Source organism: Haliotis asinina, chromosome 7 (assembly GCF_037392515.1).
Source record: "Haliotis asinina isolate JCU_RB_2024 chromosome 7, JCU_Hal_asi_v2, whole genome shotgun sequence".
Classification (NCBI taxonomy): Eukaryota; Metazoa; Mollusca; class Gastropoda; order Lepetellida; family Haliotidae; genus Haliotis; species Haliotis asinina.
Genome location: NC_090286.1, coordinates 6,466,509 through 6,489,621, shown reverse-complemented (window position 1 = coordinate 6,489,621; position 23,113 = coordinate 6,466,509). Strand labels below are relative to the sequence as shown.

The window sequence follows — 23,113 nt, the reverse complement described above, 5'->3', positions numbered from 1 at the left end:
ACATGGTTTGCTCTGATGCAATGTTCCAAAAAACGTGTGTTCTTACCACACTCTAAGTCAGAATGATGATTTTTTTTTCAGAAAAGGTGATAACCTGGCACGAATAGGGCAGGGAATGCACACAAAGTTAAGTCAAGTCAAATGATTGTACAACATGGACGTTTGTGAATCCAGGCTGTTGCTTGTTCCACGGGTAATGCCGTTGTCATAGAGACAAAACAATTGTTACCTGATCATTTTGTCCCAAAGGGTATTTTGGTGACCAGGGATCGTAAGCCTACGTCATGTTAAGGCATTCTATTTGTGCGCTAGAGTGAATGAGTGAGTGGCAGTGCTCCAGCTATGGCATATGCCCATAATCGGCCTGGACTAGTTAAACCAGAGGTTGATACCATGAACAACGATTCAAGCCAAAGGGGGATAACTCAGATCCTGTTCAGTTGACTTTGGACATATTCAGATATTCATAGCATATCATGTTACGCTGAATATCTGTTAGCGGACAAAATGTACATGTGCGATTGCGTGGGATTTCGCTGGCACGAAACTTCAACGACATAATCCAATCCATCGCAGAGAGCTTGTGATCCATGTTGTTTTTTTCTCCTCCGTCTGCTTCTTCAGTAACACACAAACTTCATTCCACGAAAGATGAATCAATCAGCCCATTGTACTTAACGTCTCGCCCAAAACACGTGAGGCACGAACTGTCAGTAACATCTTATGATTAGACGTACTTTTAAATGTTTTAGCCCTGGAGATGAACATCATCCTTTCTGCCAGAAATGTTGACGACCTTGGGGAGGGCTTTCACTGATTGTGCCTGTTGAGAACCGTTATGGCTGGTCATGTCCGATGTGCAGCGCCAAATGGCATGCTCGGTCACACAAAGCTCTGTTTAAACTGCATTAGATAAAATCGATAGACGAGAAGCTTTTAAGAAGATTCTGGCCACGTCCATCCTTGATTTCAATGTTCTAAATCTGTTTACTGAAGCATCAGATCACTGTTGTTCTCCACATAATCACTGAATATTCTGGTATATTCGATATAGTGTCCCTTTTTCAACAATTCTTGCTTTCCTTCGAGGACCCACCCTTCTTACGTAACAATTCTGGAGCAGGCCATTGAGTTCTTTTGACGTTGATGTGCCCTTCTAGTTTAATGCTGCTTGTCTGGCATGACTGTGTATATATACAATATCTGTGGCGAACATATAATCTCAATGTCCAATACCCAGACCCCCTGACAAACACACCATAGCGCCGTTTTCACTGAAATATGTCAACAACTCTCGTAATGCGTCCAGCTACAACGAGATCGGCAAGTCGAGGATTAACCGTAAGCCGGATCAGCATGGTGAGACTGGGTCTGTGAGTGTTTTCGATGTTCGGAGGAAACGTTGAGCTCCTCGTCTTGCCGTTGCCCTTAACAGACGGCAACAAGGTACGAACAGACAATACTCGATAACTTCAGGACGTGTTTGGTTGTAAACACCCATGATGCCATTTATGGATGAGTTGTGTCCCCTGAAATGACGCAATAGTCAGCACTACTGACTATAATGAACGTTCTCTGTCAACAGCTGGCTCGTGGTGTCGACATGTATGAGTGTAAATGAGCATTTGATTGTGCCCTTGTTCCAGTTGCCTGACCCACGTTCTGACGCTCGTGATGATAAGGTGGTCAGTTAGTGACCGATGGAGGATGTTGTGGTACTGTATCTCAAGGCTATAGCTTGCAGAAGAATCACGTCCATTTCACTCTTTACCAAAAGTACAAATCATGAACTGAGAGTGAATAATGTACTATAGCAGCGATCACACACTGAGCACGTGTCCTTGCTTGCAGAAGAATCACGTCCATTTTACTCTTTACCAAAAGTAAAAATCATGTCTATTTTCAGTCTGAACAGAGAACTGAGAGTGAATAATGTACTATATTGGCTGACCGGAATACTGGGACAGATGTGTTTTAAGGCCCATGTTGATGTATCCGAAATGTACATATCATGACGACTGGATGTTACACACCGCCATATAGCTCTCTCTCTCTCTCTCTCTCTCTCTCTCTCTCTCTCTCTCTCTCTCTCTCTCTCTCTCTCTCTCTCTCTCTCTCTCTCTCTCTCTCTCTCTCTCTCTCTCTCTCTCTCTCTCTCTCTCTCTCTCTCATTAATGCAAATATATAAGTGTTTGGGGAACAATCGTATCTTCAACCTTGGCCTGCCTGTCTTCCCAGTCCATACCATATCACGTCCCATCCGACAATGTGCGTCCAATATTACAAGAGAACTGTGACCCAGATTCTTCCAGTACCGGCAAACCTAAATGACGTCATCCCGTGGTAATTAATCATTTAATTTCCCGACCACTTCCTCCGATGTCCCAGACAGACCACCTTCTCGCTAAATGCTTCCTGTGCAGAAGCCATAATTACCGTCATCAGGGGACGACACAAACGTGCAGTTCAAATACCCAGGCCAATGTGTGTGGCCAAAGCTGTATCTGCGGTACAAGGTGCAGAAGAGGTGAGAGGTCGTATTCTCACCGAAGCGGCCTTCTGGTTTTGCTGTTTGGCCCATAAACCTGACCGACATTGTCTTTCATGATTGTTATCCTATTCGGAAATTCCGGACACTTCCGATTAACTTGACCGAGCGAGACATGTTTCTCGTGTACAGCTCTTAAAGAGATTCACATCCACGTTAGACCGTTTCACTATGGTGATACAGTAAGTGCGCACTTAGGTTCTGATGTTGTGATTGGTTCAAAGAGAATCCTAAATGAAAACTATCTTAATATTTCACTGAGCTGTATTTGATGGATTACAGCTAAATAATCCATTGTTTTGTAACAATACCGGGGCATTAATGTTTAACGGTGTATTCTCATAACGTCATTACCGGCCATTGGTTAACGTCGAGGTAACAATAACGGCGAGTGCCACTCACGATCACTGCAAATACAATTATCCGGGTCTTTTCATCGAGAAGTGGCGTTTAAAATACGCTGTCGCCAACAAATGTCACAGTGACACGTCTCTCGTGTACCTACGGAAGATGACACGTGATTTTTTATACTGCTATCGTGACAACTTATTTTGTTTTATGTATTCTGACATCAGACAATATCTGATAACATTTTAAGACAAACAGCCTTCAACTTTACCTCCATCGACAGTGAAAATACAACAAAATAAATCAGGAACATTCCTTGTTTAGCAGTTCCTAGTTTATCAACAAATATTTCACCGTGTTTTGGGTCTAATGCCAATTTGAAACATTACCATCCAAAAGGGTGACAGGTTGCATCACTTCTGTAGTGCTAGGACACGAACAATGTTTTTTTTAGAATTTGTGCTGAAATATTATTTTCTTCATCACAAATAACCAACTTTTATAATATAAATCGGGTCGGCCTGTAAATATCATTCATATTCTTGTGTTTGTTTGAAACACTGAGATTACTGCCACACAGAAAATACAATCCCAAGTGCACTGTGTCACTCTCCACGATACAATACTTGTTTTTAGGAGACTATTGCATTTCGAATGATTTGTTTCTTTTATATTTTTGCAATATATTACAGAATATTTCGTATTGTATTGTACTTTACTGTACAGCCTATTGTTTATGTGGTTCACAACTCATGTATCACCAACAACAATGATTGTATATTATTCAGTGATTCAGATGAGAGTTTCTTGTACAGCAGACCAACAACCGATCAGCTGCCTCGGGGAAGAAAGCACCGAAGATGAAATAACACTTTCAATCAGAAATCGATATTTAATCACGGTACATTAGCAATGTTCCACAAGGTAATCTGGTGACAGTGCATTCTTGATAGTATTTACACTTGACCACAGATTTGTAGGGTTAATGCCCGATCACCTTCCCCATCACAACATAGGGCGTCAAGGACGATGTGCAGGCAGTATTAACCCTTGACAGCCCATACAGGGAAACACAATTCATTAACCCTTGATGATTCACACAATGAGGCAACCGGTTAAAATCTAGCTTAATGGTTTGATACATGCTTGTCGAAATAGGCTCCTAAACAGTTGGGGGACTAGGCTCACTGACTTGATCCATGCATGCAATCGTATTGCAGTTGTGTAGGTCGATGTTTATGATGTCCTGAAAATTTACTCGACATTAATCCTTTGTGTATCTGGGCGTACTCGGCATTAATCCTTGGAGTACTCGGCATTAACCCTTGATGTGGAAGTATGCACTCGGTATTAACTGTCGGTGTACTTAGGTGTACTCGGCATGAATGATTGGAGTGCACGTTTACTCCAAACTAACTGGCAATCATTATCAGTACGTACTGGCCCATGTAATAGGGTGCTCAACTTCAACATATGAAGCGTTCAACACATGCACTTTGTGACTCACTTACAAGGTATATTTAACAGTAACACATGGTGGTTCAGACAATGAGGCATATTCAATAATTAATGTGCAATTTAATATAAAATATTGCCATGCACAAAAATGCCGGCAAATCATCCAAAAGGTTTATTAGCCAATCAGAAACTATCACAACACTTTAAACCACGTTGCTCCAAATTCTTTGAGCTGTCTTGAAAACACTTGACATTGGAACAGCACCTCATGTTGAGAATCCCATGAAACCGGAAATAACAAAGAACCTAGGACAAGTGTTAGGTGTTTTATTCAAAGCTTAAGACAAACGTGAGCTTTTAGCGGAGTTCACACTCAATTCCCACGCTGTGACCTTTCAGAACTTTTTATCAGGTTTCTAATATGAACTTAGTATTCAAGGTTAATCGATTTCACGTGTTTAAGCTATGAGTATGGGGCCATGGTGAAAAGGATACGTGAATAACAGCAAATAACAATGTTTCCAAACTCATGGGAAATCTGATGAAAACAAAATCCCTTGTACGATTTTGACAACCTCATGAGTGCTTATGAATCACTATCAAATGCTACAGGTACAAGGTATTCACGAGATGGTACGCCTATCCTGTCTCACCCGTTACACACGCCACAAATGCATGCAAAGGAAAGTCAATTATTTACCTGAAAACCTCAGGAACAATTACAGTGGAAGCTTTATAGGGCGGTTTATCCAGCTTGCTGGATTGTAGAGTTGGTGATAAATGTACAAGCCACGGGTGGAACTGAGACTTTATGCTGGTGTTGACAGATGCTTCGTGAAATTGGTCCTCCTGTCAAAGAAATATATTTTAAAGCATTTAACGAAATATCTTGTATGAATCCCAGCTCACACTTAATGACATCGGATTCGTGAAGATCCGGGTTAGAAATGATCTTCAATAGTCCGTGAAAATCGTTAGAGACGACTAACAGGATCGGGTGATAGGGCTGCCTAACTTGGTTGGCACATATCATCGTATCCCAGTGCGTAGATGGATGCTCATGTTGTTGATCATTTGACTGTCTGGTCCTGACTTGATTATTTACAGACCACGGCCATACAGATAGAATATTGTCGAGAGCAGCAACAACGAAACTAAAACCCAACGACAATGTGTCCTCCACTGTACCGACTGACCTTCAGCCAAACTTCATTCATGTCCTCTTGTCCTTCATTATGTAGCCCGAGTTAGAGCGTTCGTGTTAGACAAAGGCAATAGTGTGTCACGGCTCTCTGACAGATATGATCCTCTGAGGTAGAGTTTGTTAATCTGATTTGACCATCAGACGAATAAGCAGTCCAACCAGATTATTGAACATCAAACGGTGGTCAGATCGCAGGCTCAGGCTAGAGAAGCAAGGGAAACCCCCGAGAAGTTCTACCATTCCTTTAATTCCTGATAGGTCAATTGACCACCCACCTCCATTGGGAATGATTACCCAATGTAATTGACAAATGACAGTGTAACAACAACAATGATAGATGTATTTGGCCGGATGGTGAAAGGAAACTGATATTAAGTGATTTCTCTGGGACCTTGGTCCGTGACCTCTGGGCACATGGTAGTCCGACGTACTGGTCAGCTGCATTGACCATTTTCATAAAACTAACTTCGTCTCTGCTGGGGTGTCTATATGCATATACATCCCCGAAAGAAAAAAGCAATCCCCAACGTAAAACATGTTTCAGTGATACTGTTAAACATCATTGTGTCGAATTAACGTTGTGTCGAACTTCGGAAGTAAAAGCTCGGTTCATTGTACTTCCTGTACTTAAGAATCTGGCTGTGTCGAACTTGGAATTGCTCGACGTATTTACGAGGTCCTTCGTGGATTGTATGTATGTTATGCCGATGAGATAAGGTTTTGATCGGAGAACGATGGCAAAGAAAGTGGTCGTTATGTATTATATGTATTACGATATTTATTATCAGTCAAATTTGGCATTTAACGGTCGATTTCATATAGTCATCTTCACTCTTTGTGCAATATTTGTGCAGGGGTTTTTCCTCTAACCATCTGCTGATTGGTTTATTCGACACGTGTCGTTAGAATTCAATTATGCTGTACAAATTTGATTGAGCAGTTTGCCTATAATTCAGGCAAGGCTGAGGGATGCTCGTTGATCCAGCGCCAGATATTGTGGGCGAAAATGTCAGCCTGTCAGAGTAAGTTCACTTATAATGAAAACCCGAGGTTTTTCTGGAAATAATCAATAGAAAGAATCCAGATTGCCTGTCCTTGATGAGGCTCTTTGCCAGTCGTGTGAGACGTCTTGTTGGCTCGTCATGCTAGGGCACAGGTGTTTTGTGTTTCCTCAGCACTAGCCTTGGGTTGACTTGGGAGTGGAGGAGCGGTGTTCAGAGGCTGAAGAACCTCTAAGTACTTGAAGTACAAATACATGAACTTTGCACTGAGTAAGCCTGAAGAGGAGACAAAGAAGAGGATGAGGTGAGAGTGGGTGAGTTTAGTTGTACGCCGCATTAGGCAATATTCGGCTGTATGAAGGCGGTCTGTAAAGAATCGGATCTGAACTAGACAATCCAGGGATCAACGGCATGAGCACTGATCCACGCAAATGGGATAACATGGCACGCGTCGATCCAGCACTGTGACATGCGTCGACCGAGTCAGCGAGCCTGACTACCCGATCCCCTCTGACAAGCATGGGTTGCTGAAGACAAATTCTGACCCAGATCTTCATGGATGGATGGGTTAAGAGGAGACAGAAAGATGATGTGGGAAGATAAAGCAAAGATGAAAAGGGGAATATTGGAGTGAGGATTGCGAGAGAAGACAGTGGAATGGTTAAGTGCCACTATGGCCCGCGACCTGTTACGGCTGACTGAATACACGATCCAGTCTGGGAGTTGGTAGAACGAGGTGGCCCAATCTGGGAGGTGTGACACTAACTAATTAAGGAGAGCCAATTAAGCTAGAGAAGCAATAACGAGATTAACCACTTTCACACTATCCATGCTTGTAAAATCATTTACTCCCGCTTCTGAAGAAGCAATGAGGATGTTAAGTTCACTTATATGGCTGATGTTATTGATGACTTATGTTCACATGTAACATGAATTTCTAACTGTTCATGTTATTGTCTGTTCTCTTTGTTCAGTATTTCACTATGCTGTAATGGAGTCACGGTCCATAGTGGAATCCTTATAAGGAGGTGTTCCATACTGGAAGCCTTATAAGGAGGTGGTCCATAGTAGAAGCCTTATAAGGAGGTGGTCCATAGTGGAGCTAAGAGCAGAATCAATCCAAAAAAAGTGTGAAAACAAGTCGGTCATAGTGAGACTGGCCATACTAGGAAGTTACCGGTGAAATAGCCCAGTGGGTACGCGTTTGCCTGTCACACCGAGCACCGGGGTTCGATTCCCGACATTGGTACAATGTGTGAAGCCCATTCCTGGTGTCCTCCGTCGTGATAGTACTGGAATAATGCCGTATAAAATCAAATACACTCACTCGCCGAAAGAAATGAAGAATATCGACAGTGAATGATTATGATTATTGCCCATCTAAACTGTGTAAGGTTATATCTAAATCTGTCAGCTTTATGTGCATGTTTTTCATGACCTGACAAATGCACCGGACCGTGCACACTTCACTTTGTCTTGAGTCAGCTACATGGAACATTCAAGAGAGGTTATTCCTTTGTGTTGACGGTTTATTTAGCTGGGCTGAGTGTTGTTCCTGCTGGTGGACTGACGCCATCCTGTAGTTTCAATGGATTCTAACAATATGCTGATTCTTGTTTAAAAATATTTCGCCGAGATCTTAAAACGTTCTTCCACTGTTTTAGGAAATGAACTTATTTCTTTAATGTTTTCGTTACTTAGCTAAAGCAGAAATTCTGCACGTGTTAACGGCAGATGTAATTCAATTGGAAATGCCGTTTTTAGTACAGTGAAAGTGGTTTTTCGCTGCTTTTAGCCAAGTACCTGCAATATCATGGCCCGGACACCCTAACACTCTGACCACCCAACTTCCAAACCGCAAATCAGTGCGATCTTGGAATATAGAAGAGGACATGAGCACTCTTTTGTGGCACAGCTCTACAAGGGAGAGATTGGCGATGTCATGATGTCAATGCGTATGGCTACACAACTAGAAGCTATATTCCAGCAATGCAACAGCGGGGAACACAAGTAATTGGTTTCACCCATTTGTCGCCATTGCACTAAAGGTTTTAATAGCTTTTAATAGCACTAAAAAGTGGGCTAAATATTCGCTAATGCTAAAAGGTGTTCAAGGAGTCGAACCAGAACTTTCATCGTGGTGGCCGAACGTTTTAAACAATAGGTGTCCCAGTGATTGAGTGAGTAAGTTTTGTTAGCAGTATTCTAGCAATATCACGACGGAGGACGTTAGAAATGGACTTCACACACTGTAACCATGTCAGGAACCAAACATGGGCGAACGCTATAAACTACCCCAGAGAGTGAGGGGTAATGACAGTGGACAGTGAGAAGACAAAATCAGTTTCCATTAGACAAAAGAATGCCTAATACGGAGCATGTCCGCTGTAAGCCACAAACTACCTAACAATTGGACATTTTTACGATTTCGTTGGCTCGATACTCCATCCCTACTTTCTATCGCCAGAGGTGTGACGACACCAACTGCAGAGTCGATTGGGACGTCGTGCTGCTTACATCGGCTTTGTCGCCTCATTAACACCCTGTTTTGCTGTTCGTCGAACCAGCCTAAATAGAATTACCTTTATCCAGACGACGGTATTGACTTGAAGGAATCTTTCCTAGCTAAGCCAAGGTGAAGGCCAAGAACGACAACTCGTGCCATTTGGAACAGTCACCATCAAATGACCCTTAATGATCTCACTCAACGCTTTTTGTAGAGTGTATAAAATGGACTTTATCCGTGATTCCCTGCACATTCGTTTTTTTTCTGGAGCAGGACATACAAAACCGTCCAATATTACTTACCCAGACTTGGCACATAGATAGATCTGGCGGTGAACTGGTGCCTTTTCGTAGTTTGAGTTTGCGTTTCCATGGCAACAACTTTGACTTCAATCGGTGGTAGTGCACCTCTCCGGAGCAGAACCTTAAAACCCATTCAATACTCTTCTTCCGTTTTGCTTATTGCTCACCAAAACATTTGACACAATCATAACTAGACGACATTTGAGATTGTTTTGCCATTACAAGATATTTAGTGACCTGGTCTTCCTGTTAATTTTAAATCTAAATATAGATTGTTTATTGGTGGGTGAGTTTGGTGATTTACGAAACATCCATCGATATATCAGTTATATCACATCGTTTGATATCGGTTGAAACCCGGAAGCAGGTATTTTGCCCGTAAGAACGAGCATGGCTGTCAGAAACATAGAACACACTATCTCTTTTTTCTGGCTTGCCTGTCATGCTGCCCGTAAAACCAATCAATCTTCTTTACTTCCATGGCCTGTTCGGACGACGTGAAGTTTAACACGTTGATTGGGGTTTAAGTGAAATTGGAGCTGAAAAAAAATCTAATTGGCCTAAATGGGAGGACCTCAGACGTTGAATCAAGAACGACAGAAGAGTGTGAAACAATGAATCTATTTTAATATCCCCTCGGTCAATAAAATAAACTTATACCCTGTTCCGACTTACACGACACGTCATGGCATCACAGCAACGTATCGACAGTCTAAGCATCATCGTAATCGCATTATCAATGAGCTTCCACTCAGATTACCAGTTTGACTCATGCTGAAGAGAAAAATTAGTGTTAAGTCCCCCAGTTAATCATCTGCACGGGCCGCACGTACGTATATGTTGGTCACGCGCTGCACGGGATTCTGGTCCTTTTCGCATGGTGATGAATTTTTGCGGCTGACTAGCCTAGGTGGCGCATGAGTGACAGCAAGGAATTCGACTCGAATCCACAGTTTCAAATCTCCAGGCAAAGCATTTGTCTAGTTATTGGATCGAGCCTTTTTAAATCCTCCTAAGATGCCGATCTACGATTATTATTTTTACGTATAGTTATATGTCATTAGGTATTAAATACATCAGCTTTACAGTGTAAACAACAAAACAGGTTCTTCTATGTCAAGCTTGAAAAAAACGTTGTAAAGAATGTAACCTTTAGCTCAATGATGCAATTGTGGCTTATTTGATGGCAATTTTTATTTGAAGTAAATATACCAGTCTCGACCTGACAATCCAGTGATCGATGTTAGTAAAAGTCCACCCAGATTGTACCGCAGTAGATTTGACAGGACAGATGATGACAGGATAGATGACAATATATCTAAAGGTACCATCTTTAGAAAAGCATGTTGAAATTTGTCCTTGGCAAAGGACAAGTCGTCTCGTAGGCGTATTGTGCCCTCCTCCACCAAGTACTGAACAGTTAGTATGCGATTAGTACAGTAGGGTTCATCATTCCATACTTCCTCGGAATCAAATATGCAGCTGGTCAGCAAATGGCCTTTAGGGTGATGTTTTCTTGAGTATTAAGAAGTGACCACGGACACGTTGAATGTGAGAATCTGAAGATGACCCAAGATCAATATCATCTGCCACCCTTAAGGAAAATGTTTGAGAAATACGAATTGGTCATGGAGCAATGCTCTATGGTTGGAAGGATTCGAACAAAAACAAAACATTGAAAACATTCGCTCTAACGACCCACTTGTTCAAGCATGATGTTGTCTGGACAATACGTGCAGTCATGCAGTATGCACGGAACACGTTCTGAAGTCTGTCCTGAAACTTATCACCTTTCGGTCAAGCTTTGATAGAAGGCATCCATGCCTCGAACACTGTGAACCAAGGTTTCCGGAAAAAGCTGATCTGAATCGCTTCATGTTCATAAATTCTGTTGAGAATTTTGTAGCAGACGCAGCTGATTGTGTTACATGATTTGTCAGGATGAGTCATGGAATCACCACGCAAATCAGAGATTAAACAGCAGGCAAAGTACGGACACAATGTAGAGGTGGTGGCAAGGTGATGGTTTGGTTTTCTGGGATTTCAGATCAATCAGATCAATTCAGATCAATCCGGAGAGAACTGAACAAAAAAACTAATACGCCGCACTCAATATTCCAGCTATGTGGCGGCGGTCGGTGTATAATCGAACCTGGGTCAGACAATCCAGTGATCAAAGATATGAACATCAATCTACACAATTTGAACACGCCATCCAAGTCAGCGAGCCTGACCACCTGATCCCGTTAGTCGCATTTTACGACAAGCATGTGTTGCTGAAGATCAATTCTAAGCCGGATCTTCACGGGTTTCTATTAATTTAATGCATCCATATATTAATATCAGATGAAGTATTACTTTAGGAGAGAAAATGTTATCTACCTCCGCCGGTTCCCTCCAGACTATAACAGACTCTAAATCCCAATGTCCATGAGACTGGAGACGATATAATGTCATTGCCACAAAAACCCTCCCCTCTGTTTGTGCACTTGTGATGAGCATATATAGTTACGTAGCCCTGGAATCAATGAGAATCATAAAAACAGTATTCTCAAAGACGGGTACATTTGGGAGGTACGCAAAAATAACTCTTCGAGGAGACCAAAAGAAAACATGATTGATGAGAATCGATTACAGCGCATGTTGTACGAGACTGGATTCCTCATGGGCGTATGGCGAGTAGAATTAAGATGTGTTATAGAGACATGGCCTTTGCTTCCTTGACTTTGATAAACCATGTCTGTGTCGGGAAACTAAGTGAACTGGTTAACAGCTCCAGACTATATTCATTATACTGAGATCCTGACGTACTGACCACCTCCTGTGTACTCAGGATTCAGGCGTTCAGATCACCGTCAGCGCACTGAGGATTTAAGGCGTACAGACCAGTCAGTGTATTGAGGTTTAAGTGGTACAGACCAGAGTCAGTGTACTGAAGTTTAAGGCGTACAGACCAGAGTCAGTGTACTGAGGTTTACGGCGTACAGACCAGAGTCAGTGTACTGAGGTTTAAGGCGTACAGACCAGAGTCAGTGTACTGAGGTTTAAGTCGTACAGACCAGAGTCAGTGTACTGAGGTTTAAGGCGTACAGACCAGAGTCAGTGTACTGAGGTTTAAGGCGTACAGACCAGAGTCAGTGCACTGAGGTTTAAGGCGTACAGACCAGAGTCGGTGTACTGAGGTTTAAGGCGTACAGACCAGAGTCAGTGTATTGAGGTTTAAGTCGTACAGACCAGAGTCAGCGCACTGAGGTTTAAGGCGTACAGACCAGAGTCAATGTACTGAGGTTTAAGGCGTACAGACTAGAGTCAGTGTACTGAGATTTAAGTCGTACAGACCAAAGTCGGCGCACTGAGGATTTAAGTCGTACAGACTACGTCAGTGTACTGAGGTTTAAGGCGCACAGACTAGAGTCAGCGCACTGAGGTTTAAGTCGTACAGACCAGCTTCAGTGTACTGAGGTTTAAGTCGTACAGACTAGAGTCAGCGCACTGAGGTTTAAGTCGTACAGACTAGAGTCAGCGCACTGAGGTTTAAGTCGTACAGACCAGCTTCAGTGTACTGAGGATTTAAGTCGTACAGACCAGAGTCAGCGCACTGAGGTTTAAGTCGTACAGACTAGAGTCAGCGCACTGAGGTTTAAGTCGTACAGACTACAGTCAGTGCACTGAGGTTTAAGTCGTACAGACTAGAGTCAGCGCACTGAGGTTTAAGTCGTACAGACTACAGTCAGTGTACTGAGGTTTACGTCGTACAGACCAGAGTCAGCGCACTGAGGTTTAAGTCGTACAGACTAGAGTCAGCGCACTGAGGTTTAAGTCGTACAGACTAGAGTCAGTGTACTGAGGTTTAAGTCGTACAGACTAGAGTCAGCGCACTGAGGTTTAAGTCGTACAGACTAGAGTCAGTGTACTGAGGTTTAAGTCGTACAGACCAGAGTCAGTGTATTAGGTATAGACAATGCTTTATTACCTTAAAGGGAATTCGTCTTTGATCATGGGGCTTGAGAAAATACATATGAATAACAACATAAAATGTGAAATTGCTAAAAACAGTAAAAGGAATAAATATGTACTTAAAAAAGATAATCAGATGAATGATGATAACTGGTAATCGACATTTGCTTTAAAATGCAATACTTAGATTTACAAAAGACGTTCTTGGTGACTGGTGCTTTGTAGCGGCGGCCAGACGGTAAAAGCTGATAATCTTGGTTTAAAAAAATGTATTGGTCATTGATCACTTTTTTAACATGTTGAAAGTACTTGCCGCTCATACCGAAGTGAAGATTATCGAAAGTGACCACGGGTATCTTATTAGCTGAATGTGTAATTCACATTCACAATATGTTTTTAGGCGTAAAGACCACCTTAAGTGTATTGAGGTTTAAAGCGTAGAGTCCGCATGGGTCTCATTGAGTGTTTTGAGCCTTTTTCGCGGGGACTAGTTTCATCGTACTGGGGTTCCAGACGAAGAGAGCACCGTACGTGTGCGGACCAGTAGCTTCAGGGCATGAAGAGTATGGATGTAGTGACTGCGGCATAAAACAACAGCATTCAAAATCATAGTACTGACCAGACGTAAAGCAGGGTAGCGCTTCCTAACAAATACATAAGCAGGCGTGCCTTTAATCCATCATGAGAAGTCAGTCAAACAGCTTGCACAGCTTAATGAAGTTCTTACCCAACAAACACCCAGCATGACTTTACCGCCATATTGGACTGACGGGAGTTATAGGCTACTAGCGGGAACGGGTGATTGAACTCGCTGACTTGGTTGACATATGTCATCGTAACCCACTTGTGTAAACCGTTGCTCATGTTGGTGATCACTGGATTGTCTGGTCCAGACCCGATCATATACAGGCCGCCGCCATACAGCTGAAATATTGCTATGCACGGCGTAAATTAACAAACCAACGCCAATCGTAAACGTAGTTGTGTTTTAACAATGCCCGTCAGTCAAACAGAACGTATCAAAGCACATCAATTATTAAACACGTAACATATCAGCCGGGTTCCTATGGGGTTAGTCTGTTACGGTTTACGAACGTAGAGGATGCTATAGGGACAAGAGGATGCTATAGGGACATGAGGTCATGTGATCCCGTTCATGACGTCATTCCACTGTAACAATCTTCACAGAGAACTCGTATCAGTAGGTCTGTCAGTTCCTGCTACAGCCGTTCCGTCCCCATCACACCGCCTGCAATGGGAAGCCCTCAACGTTTAATAGCGTCAATGAAGAAACACCACTGCTTAAGTATCGTCATTGGAGAATGATTGATAGTTGATGTTCTTTCTGGCTTTTGATGTCTTTCTTATTAAGTCGTCTTCTCCTCATGTTCGCAACATTAAACCAAACTTCTTTGAGAGAAAGTCGAGTTGTGTTAAAATAAAGCCAATTACGGATTCAATAGACTTAGTATCTGATGACAGATACTGAGTGACATGCGTGGCGTCCAAAGAACTCAAATGATACCATTGGCATACACAGACTGAAGACCCGTGAAGGTCCCGGGGCAGAAGAGGCCTTCAGCAACCCATGCTTGCCATAAAAGGCGACTATGATTGTCGTAAGAGACGACTTATGGATCGGGTGGTCAGGCTCGCTGACTTGGTTGCCATCGGTTCCCAACTGCGCAGATCGATGCACATGTTGTTGGGCACTGGATTGTCTGGTCCAGACTCGATTATTTACAGACCGCCGCCATGTTGATGGAATATTGCTGAGTGCGGCGTAAAACTAAACTCACTTTACTTGCCTTACTTTATTTGCCTACTAACGTCAATATATACGACCTTCAAATCATGTTGTGAGTAGAATAACAGAATATTGTTTGTTATTGTTTATATTCCGCGGACACGACAGAAAAATGTGGTTATAGTAAACAAACAGTAGGGGTATAACATGGTTACTGACATGATAAATGCACATAGCATGCTATTATCCCCCGCAACGCAGGGGTGGGGGATTACAATGCACTCCGTCCGTCAGTACGTGCGTATGTCCGTGGTAGTGTTCTTTTCCGGAGCAGACCTTAAAAATCACTCACTATTTTTTCACCAAACCTGCAAACCTGGCAGAAAAATAAACCGGGTGGGGAACTGGTGCCTTTTGGATTTCTGAATAATATCTTTTGTGTTCCCATAGCAACAAGTTTTTCTTCGCCTGATATTGGTGGTAGTGCTCCTTTCTGCAGCAGAACTCAAAAACCTGTCAGCACTCTCCTTCCACCGTGCCATAAGAACACCAAAACATTTGACATAATCATAACTAGTAGACATATTCATGAAGCGACTTTTGCGATTGCGGAGAATATTGACGACTTTGTCTTCTTGTTTAATTACTTTTACATGTGATGGAGACATGCACGAGTCAAATTGAAAAGGTGTCAAAACATAAAGTGCGTGTGTTTGATAGATAGCTTTCTCGTAAACCACTGTATTTAGAACAAGTAAATGCTAAATAGAACTCGTCCTGAACAGCATCACGATTACTGATCAAATGGGCTCTTCGTGGCTTGGAATAATCTTATACGGTCCCATTTCTGTGCAAAATGAAACGAAACCGAGAAAAAAAATGGTTAGAAATGGTCATCTGTTGAGCCACAGGTGCAGCAACAGTCAAGCAACACGTGCATGTAAGAAATGACTATCCATGTAGTAGGAGGCAACAGGCGGAAGTGGCGTTAGACAGGCTGATTTTGTGGCTTCATCCTGTCGTTGTATCTCATGATGTCAGTCGCTGTTCGATTATTTACAGACAACTGTAGACATAAGCAACTGTACAAACTTACAAATCAAGAAAGAACGACAACGTACAAATCAAGAATAAGGCACAATTTACGATCAACACGTGGAAATAAGGAACACTGTACAGGTTACAGTTGATGTCGACAAATCTGGGGCAATTCACAATTGCTATGCTGCACGGAGGAATCTAGAAGTAATGACCTCCTACGCCAGAAATGACTTCTTGTGAACCAGTGTGTCATAGGGCTACGACATTCGTATGCCTATTATAAGTTGAACGAGACCCAGTCGTGTATTCTAATCCCCTCGAAAATGTAATAGCTGGTAGCTGTAGTTCGAAATCAGACTGGGTTCTGTCTAGGAGGTATGTCTCATAGCACATGACACTCAAAATAATTGTGGACACTCAAAGTAAGTGTGAACATGTCTAGCCTGCATTCATTTTGCGAATCCTTTTTGACAGGTGAGCTGCACGTGCCCCTGGAGGTGTGTGGAGCTGTGGTGAAGCGCGAGCTGGACTTCTGGCAGATGAACGAACATGAAATCAAAGCCTGCTGTTGGCGCCATTATCGCTCCTACATAGAGAACCAGAGGATCCTTGATTCGTTTGATATGTCGCTCCAGAAGGAAAGCTTCACAGTCGACCTGAACCTGTTGTCGGGATGGAAGTATTGGCAGACCAAGATCTGGTTGATTCTGGACCACCCGAGAACGTCTCTACTGGCCATGGTAAGTGTTACATCTATTGGCGAGAGCTGGTCCTCAACTTCCCGAGAACATCCCTTCTGGCCATGGAAAGTGTTGTATCAACTGCCGATAGCTGGCTTTCGGTCACTATTGGCCATGGTAAGTGTTGTATCAGTTGCCCACAGATGGTCCTCGGTCACATAAGGACATGCCGCCTGTCCATGGTAAGTGTTGTATCTATAGCACACAGCTGCCCGTGGACATCCCGTCTGGCCATGGTGAATGTTGTATCTATTGCCGACAGCTGGCCCTCGATCACCCGAGGAATCCCCGTCTGGCCATGGCACGTGGTGCATCTATTGCCGACAGATGGCTCTCGATTACCCGATGAATCCCCGTCTAGCCATGGCAAGTGGTGCATCTATTGCCGACAGATGGCTCTCGATTACCCGAGGAATCCCCGTCTGGCCATGGCAAGTGGTGCATCTATTGCCGACAGCTGGCCCTCGATTACCCGAGTACACCCCGTCTGGCCATGGCAAGTGGTGCATCTATTGCCGACAGATGGTCCCCGATCACCCGAGTACACCCCGTCTGGCCATGGCAAGTGGTGCATCTATTGCCGACAGCTGGCCCTCGATTACCCGAGGAATCCCCGTCTGGCCATGGCAAGTGGTGCATCTATTGCCGACAGCTGGCCCTCGATTACCCGAGTACACCCCGTCTGGCCATGGCAAGTGGTGCATCTATTGCCGACAGATGGTCCCCGATCACCCGAGTACACCCCGTCTGGCCATGGCAAGTGGTGCATCTATTGCCGACAGATGGCTCTCGATTACCCGAGGACACCCCGTCTGGCCATGGCAAGTGGTGCATCTATTGCCGACAGATGGTCCTCGATCACCCGAGGACACCCCGTCTAGCCATGGCAAGTGGTGCATCTATTGCCGACAGATGACCCTCGATTACCCGAGGACACCCCGTCTGGCCATGGCAAGTGGTGCATCTATTGCCGACAGATAGCCCTCGATCACCCGAGGAATCCCCGTCTGGCCATGGCAAGTGGTGCATCTATTGCCGACAGATTGTCCTCGATTCCGCTTGGCCCATGGCAAGTATCAGTTAGTACCAAGGTTCCTCGTCAACATGTAGGTAGATAGATGAGTCACATTGCAGCGCTCTAAAAGATGCATATGTTTTATTGATCAACTAGCCGTCCTTCAAGGCAATGATTAATGAATAGGTTTTTTTTATGAGTCTATGAGTAATAGCGGTGTCTTTACTGTTTAAGGAATTAATGCATTACTGTTTGTAGTTCGTGCTGTTTTGTTGTGCTGGCTTTTTTGATAAAGTAGGTTTTCTGTTCAAAGGTCAGGTGTGACATGTTATGTATTAACACGGGTCCGGTTTGACAGACAGACATAGGCCAACTTGATAGGGAGGTGCGAATTATATTAGGCAGGTAAAATAGTTTGTATTTGATCGAAAGTTGAAAATGTTCATTACTTTCCAGTTTATTTGTCAGATAATTCTCTTACTATGTACGAGCTAAATTTTATTACAAGGGGCGCTGTGGTAGCATAATGGTTAAGCCCTCGCTCGTCACGCAGACCCAGGTTCGATTCCCCACATGAGTATAATGTGTGAAGCCCTTTTCTGATGTACCCTTCCGTGATATTGCTGGGATAGTGCTAAAGCGGCGTAAAACCACATTCACTCACCCACTTACTGTCATTGTCATAGGCTTCCTGTAGATGTAGACCGCCGTCATATAGCTGGAAAACTGCCAAGCGTGGTGTTAAACACAATACAAATAATCAGGTGAACCTTCAAATTGTCTTTCCTAATAACACCGACCGTTTTCAGCGATTTAGGGAGTCGTTTGTAACTTCATTCTCGCCCAAATTGATGCTGGATCAGGTGGATGGTAATATATGTTTCTTCCTCCATCCAACTTGTCAGCTTCGAGTGATGACTGTATGTAAACTGTCGGGTAAGTGAGATATTAAAATATGCACTTGAAAACTGGATTTGACCAGAGACAATATATGGTCTGTGATCTGACCAAGATAACAGAGGTCACCAGAATGTTAAGAGACCGAAAACTAGCCGAATACTACGGCAAATGTCCTAAATGCAGTTGTGTTACCCATTGCTTATGGTGTACAGCCCGTTTGATTTCATATGAGACCGATGAAATGCTCACTAACACAAATCGGCGGTGGGTTGGGAGTTGGGGGAGAGGTGTGTTGTCAGTTGTCATATCTACAGCGTATTCTAAACCAACGTGATACGAGATTTAACGAGATATTATCATATCTGCAGGGTATTCTGATACATGATGATGTCAGTTGTTGAAATCCCCATGTCATACTGAGTCGACAGAGGGAATACGTCCGTCCTCGATGAAGTGCTTGAGTTCTTCGTGACGTACCCGTGGCCTTAGTGATATGCATGCAGCCTTGGTGACGTACCCGTGGCCTTAGTGATGTGCATGCAGCCTTGGTGACGTACCTGTGGCCTTAGTGATGTGCATACAGCCTTGGTGACGTACCTGTGGCCAGAGTGAAGTGCATGCAGTCTTAGTGAAGAGCATGTAGCCTTGGTGGAGTACATGCTGCCCTGGTGAAGAACATGTATCAATACACATATAGACAGCGCCATTGCTTCCAGAATCAGTCCGTCCTCTCAGTGAAATCTTGACATGCATTCCTTCTCCACGTACAATTGATTTCTGTGAGATGTAAAGCAATCATTATATATGTGTTTTCGTGATTTTAAGGGTAATGTATATGAATAAAACTGCTCGGCGACTTAAATCGACATCAGCATAAAATGAAGAGCAATCTGGGTGTTGTTGTATTTCAGAAACAATCGAATTAGTTATGACATTTCCTTTGCATTCAGAGTCTCGGATAACCAATATGAATTAAAAATGTAACTGCTTGCTGAATATCAGACGATATCATTTCCCGAACTTTCTGCGCATGCGCATACAAAATTACACAGTCCGAGGTGTCCATTTAGAATGTCCCAATTACGTAAACCTGAACGATAAAGGACCCTCTTTGTACCAGATATGTGAAAGGGATTTACAGGTATTTGTCATTATACTAAAAATCAGGTCGATCAAATGGAAAACAAATAGATAATATTTAGTTACAATATGGTCGACGCTGTATTTCTTTCGTGCAACAACAGACTGTAACAATAAGATCGTGAGACGCTGTGTTTATCGACAGATTGAAAGTGACGTTACGCTGTCGTAGAACTGCAGATAGCGCCATATGTTTTTCTGACCCCCAAGAACATTACATTTGACGTGTTCGAGTTTTCATTTTCACTTGTTTGGCGAGATTTCACGATTTGCAGTTTGCTAGATTCTGTGTTTCTGGAAAATAAGTCTTCAAGACGGTACAGAAGCGTTCATATTTGAGACTGGCGAGGTTTCATAATGGAACTGCTCAGCCATTGCTAATTTGACTTCTGCACATCGGAATATAATATTCAGTGCTAAACACAATCTTCTGCTTATGTATTACCACTGCCGAATCTCACCTTGCACGGGGCAGCTAAATGCTAAGTGAAGACATCTCGTGCTGTACTCGCGTGATCTCATGTTGTTTGGACACTGGGAGGGAATTCAGGTAAAATTGATCACTGGATTCAATGGACAAGTCATGCTTAGTTATTACATGAACAGGTTCAAATCAATATAACACTGATTTTGCACCGGGGTTTCCAAAAGAAGATGAATCAGTCATACTGAATCTAAGTTAAATCGTTTTGGGTGCTTATAAATTGTTTGTTTAGCAATCTTGACCTGGTCTCTCATACGGAGGCTTGCTGGACTAATACGGTTATCGTTGCTGGACTGTGGGTCCTAGTGCCAAGGATCTGATCCCCAGCAGTATATGATGGTTGTCAGAGGCCACCAACTGGATCAGCTCGTCAGACGCCGTGTAATCGTGTCGCGGTGTTGAGCATCGTTGCTCACCATATCAAGACTGAAGATATGTGGACTGTGATTGTGTGTGCGTGCGTTTGTGTACAGGAACTGGTGTGGCGCTGACGATGTTGATGATGCTGGCATTGTGAGAGTCGAAGGAGGTGAATCAATTGTGTTTCAGAGACAAAGATGGATTGTTTATGCATGATCGGCTTCATCAACGCCTATCTTCATTTTCACTGTGGTACCTTTTTATTGCCAGTTATACAACATAATGTACTTATAACACCGATGTGTATATTTCTGCCCCAACAACAGTTTGAATTTATAGATGGCTGTTTTCAAAGAGAGTGTCTCATTCGTCTGAGTTGGAAAACTAGCAACATGCACAATCAGACAAGACAAATTATATGTTAAAGTAGAATGGTTCCACCGTTGTGGGCGGTGTACCGCGACATCTTGGTGCGTTCGACAACCTGTTTGAAACGAGCAGTTTCTGTGGTCACGCAAACAGCATTCTCACTGCAGCAACATCAACCACGGCTGTCGGTTACACAGGTATGAACGACATCGCGCACGACATCCCTAGGAAACTACTACCACCGTAGCGCTTCAGTGGAGAGCAAGTGTCGTGCATTTGCGGAGCGTCGTGTTATGCAGTACATTGTAACCGGTATAGAGAGACGTACTGCCAATATGTTAATGAAATAAGTGCGGCATTCTCTCCACGTGGACAAACAGATGATGGGAAAATGAAGTTATAAGAAAAAGTTAATAAGTTCCCTTTCCCTCCCCAAGGGTGTGACGTCTTGTTTAATACGTTGCCGGGCCATTTGGGGGGAAAAGTTCCCGAAAATCAAAGGTGTGTTAGCAATAAATTATTTATGAGAGCGAGATGAGATGTTTTATTCTAAATGCTTTCTTCAACTGGCCGTTAATAGAATGGTCTGGCACATATGAAGCAAATGAGTCGAACTGACAGATCGAAAACATCGCTCCCTTAACACTCATGAAATCACCATAGATATCGGAAATCTGCTGCGGGTTGTTTTCTGCATAATGGCTTAATTTGTATGTTACGACTGGTCTTTTTTGTGAGCTAGATGGCGACGCATTCATCATGTCCAATCAGGAGCTATCTTGGGGATTGATGGTCCCATTTGTAGGGTTGCACAGTCAATAGACGTCTTCAAAATACATGACTGGTTCTTTTGTTGGCGGTCGAATGAGGACCATACATGCATGATATATGGTCAGATCCTCTTAGAAAACTATCACTTCAGTTTGAGTCGCAAGTTTTTCTCTAAGTTGAGTCTTCCCGGTGGATATTTTTACCTGTTTGTTTCATGTGCCGTTTTTGTCATGGGTATTGAACGACTATGTTGAGAGCAAGGAGGTTAATATCGAAAAGGCATGTATTACAATTGGCGTATTGTTACAACAAAGCCGACCCATTCGCTTTGAAGTAAGCCTCCTTTGTTCCTCAAAGAGTAGAGCAAGGAAGCACTAGTACCACTTTACTTCTTCAGTACTTGACGTAGTGAATAATTCAACATGGAATTGCTGATGGTCTGTGACGCATCGCATTCACATTAACGCTCGGGCTGAGTTGAGAACAGCCACATCCTTCATTTGATCGTCGCTTCTTAGAACCATATTATATTGTCGGACACGTGAAAAACCGGCTTGGAATTGATCTTCAGTAACCCATGCTTGTCGTAAGAGGCGACTAACAGGATCGGGTGGTCAGACTCGCTGGCTTGGTCGACACATGTCATCGTATCCCAACTGCGTAGATTGGTGCTCGTGCTGTTGGTCACTGGATTGTCTGGCTCAGGCTCGATTATTTATAGACCGTCTCCATGTAGCTGGATATTGATGGGTGCGGCGTAAAAACTCATTCATTCATATAATATATTGCTGGATGTATTGGAGAGGGTCTTTGCCACTAGGGACCACTGTCCAGCAGCGGTAACATACCAAGTGTTCCTATGTACGGGGTTTCCAACAGAACCTGGTCCAAACCATAACACCTCGTTTGGCAGAGTAGCTTCCCCTTACCGTTGGATCAGCTGATCATGATACGCCATGATTACCTCCCTTCTGCGGATCATCATCTCGCTTCTGCAGTTTGGTTTCGATTCATTAGTTAATGAAACTTTCTGCAAACATTCCGGTTTTGATTTCAGGGGCGGCTGGTATCTCAGTTGTCTAAGGCACGACCATGCAGAGCTGCGTCCCTTAGGCTAATTAGGATCCAATATTGAGGTTATTAATTCCTGTTTCGCATTAATTTCTTTCTTAGTCTCATCAGCATGCCCATCGCCAGTGGTGTCCTTCCTTGAGAGTTTCTA

At 43.2% G+C, this 23,113-nt stretch overlaps 1 protein-coding gene across 1 annotated transcript in view; it reads left to right on the top strand.

Annotated features, from left to right (window-relative positions):
• Positions 1-23,113, top strand: part of LOC137290240 (potassium voltage-gated channel protein Shaw-like) — a 54,446-nt gene that overhangs the window by 23,687 nt on the left and 7,646 nt on the right. The window contains exon 2 of the mRNA XM_067820997.1: positions 16,587-16,852. Within this exon, the coding sequence (XP_067677098.1) occupies positions 16,587-16,852 (266 nt within the window). The remainder of the gene's footprint in view (positions 1-16,586; positions 16,853-23,113) is intronic.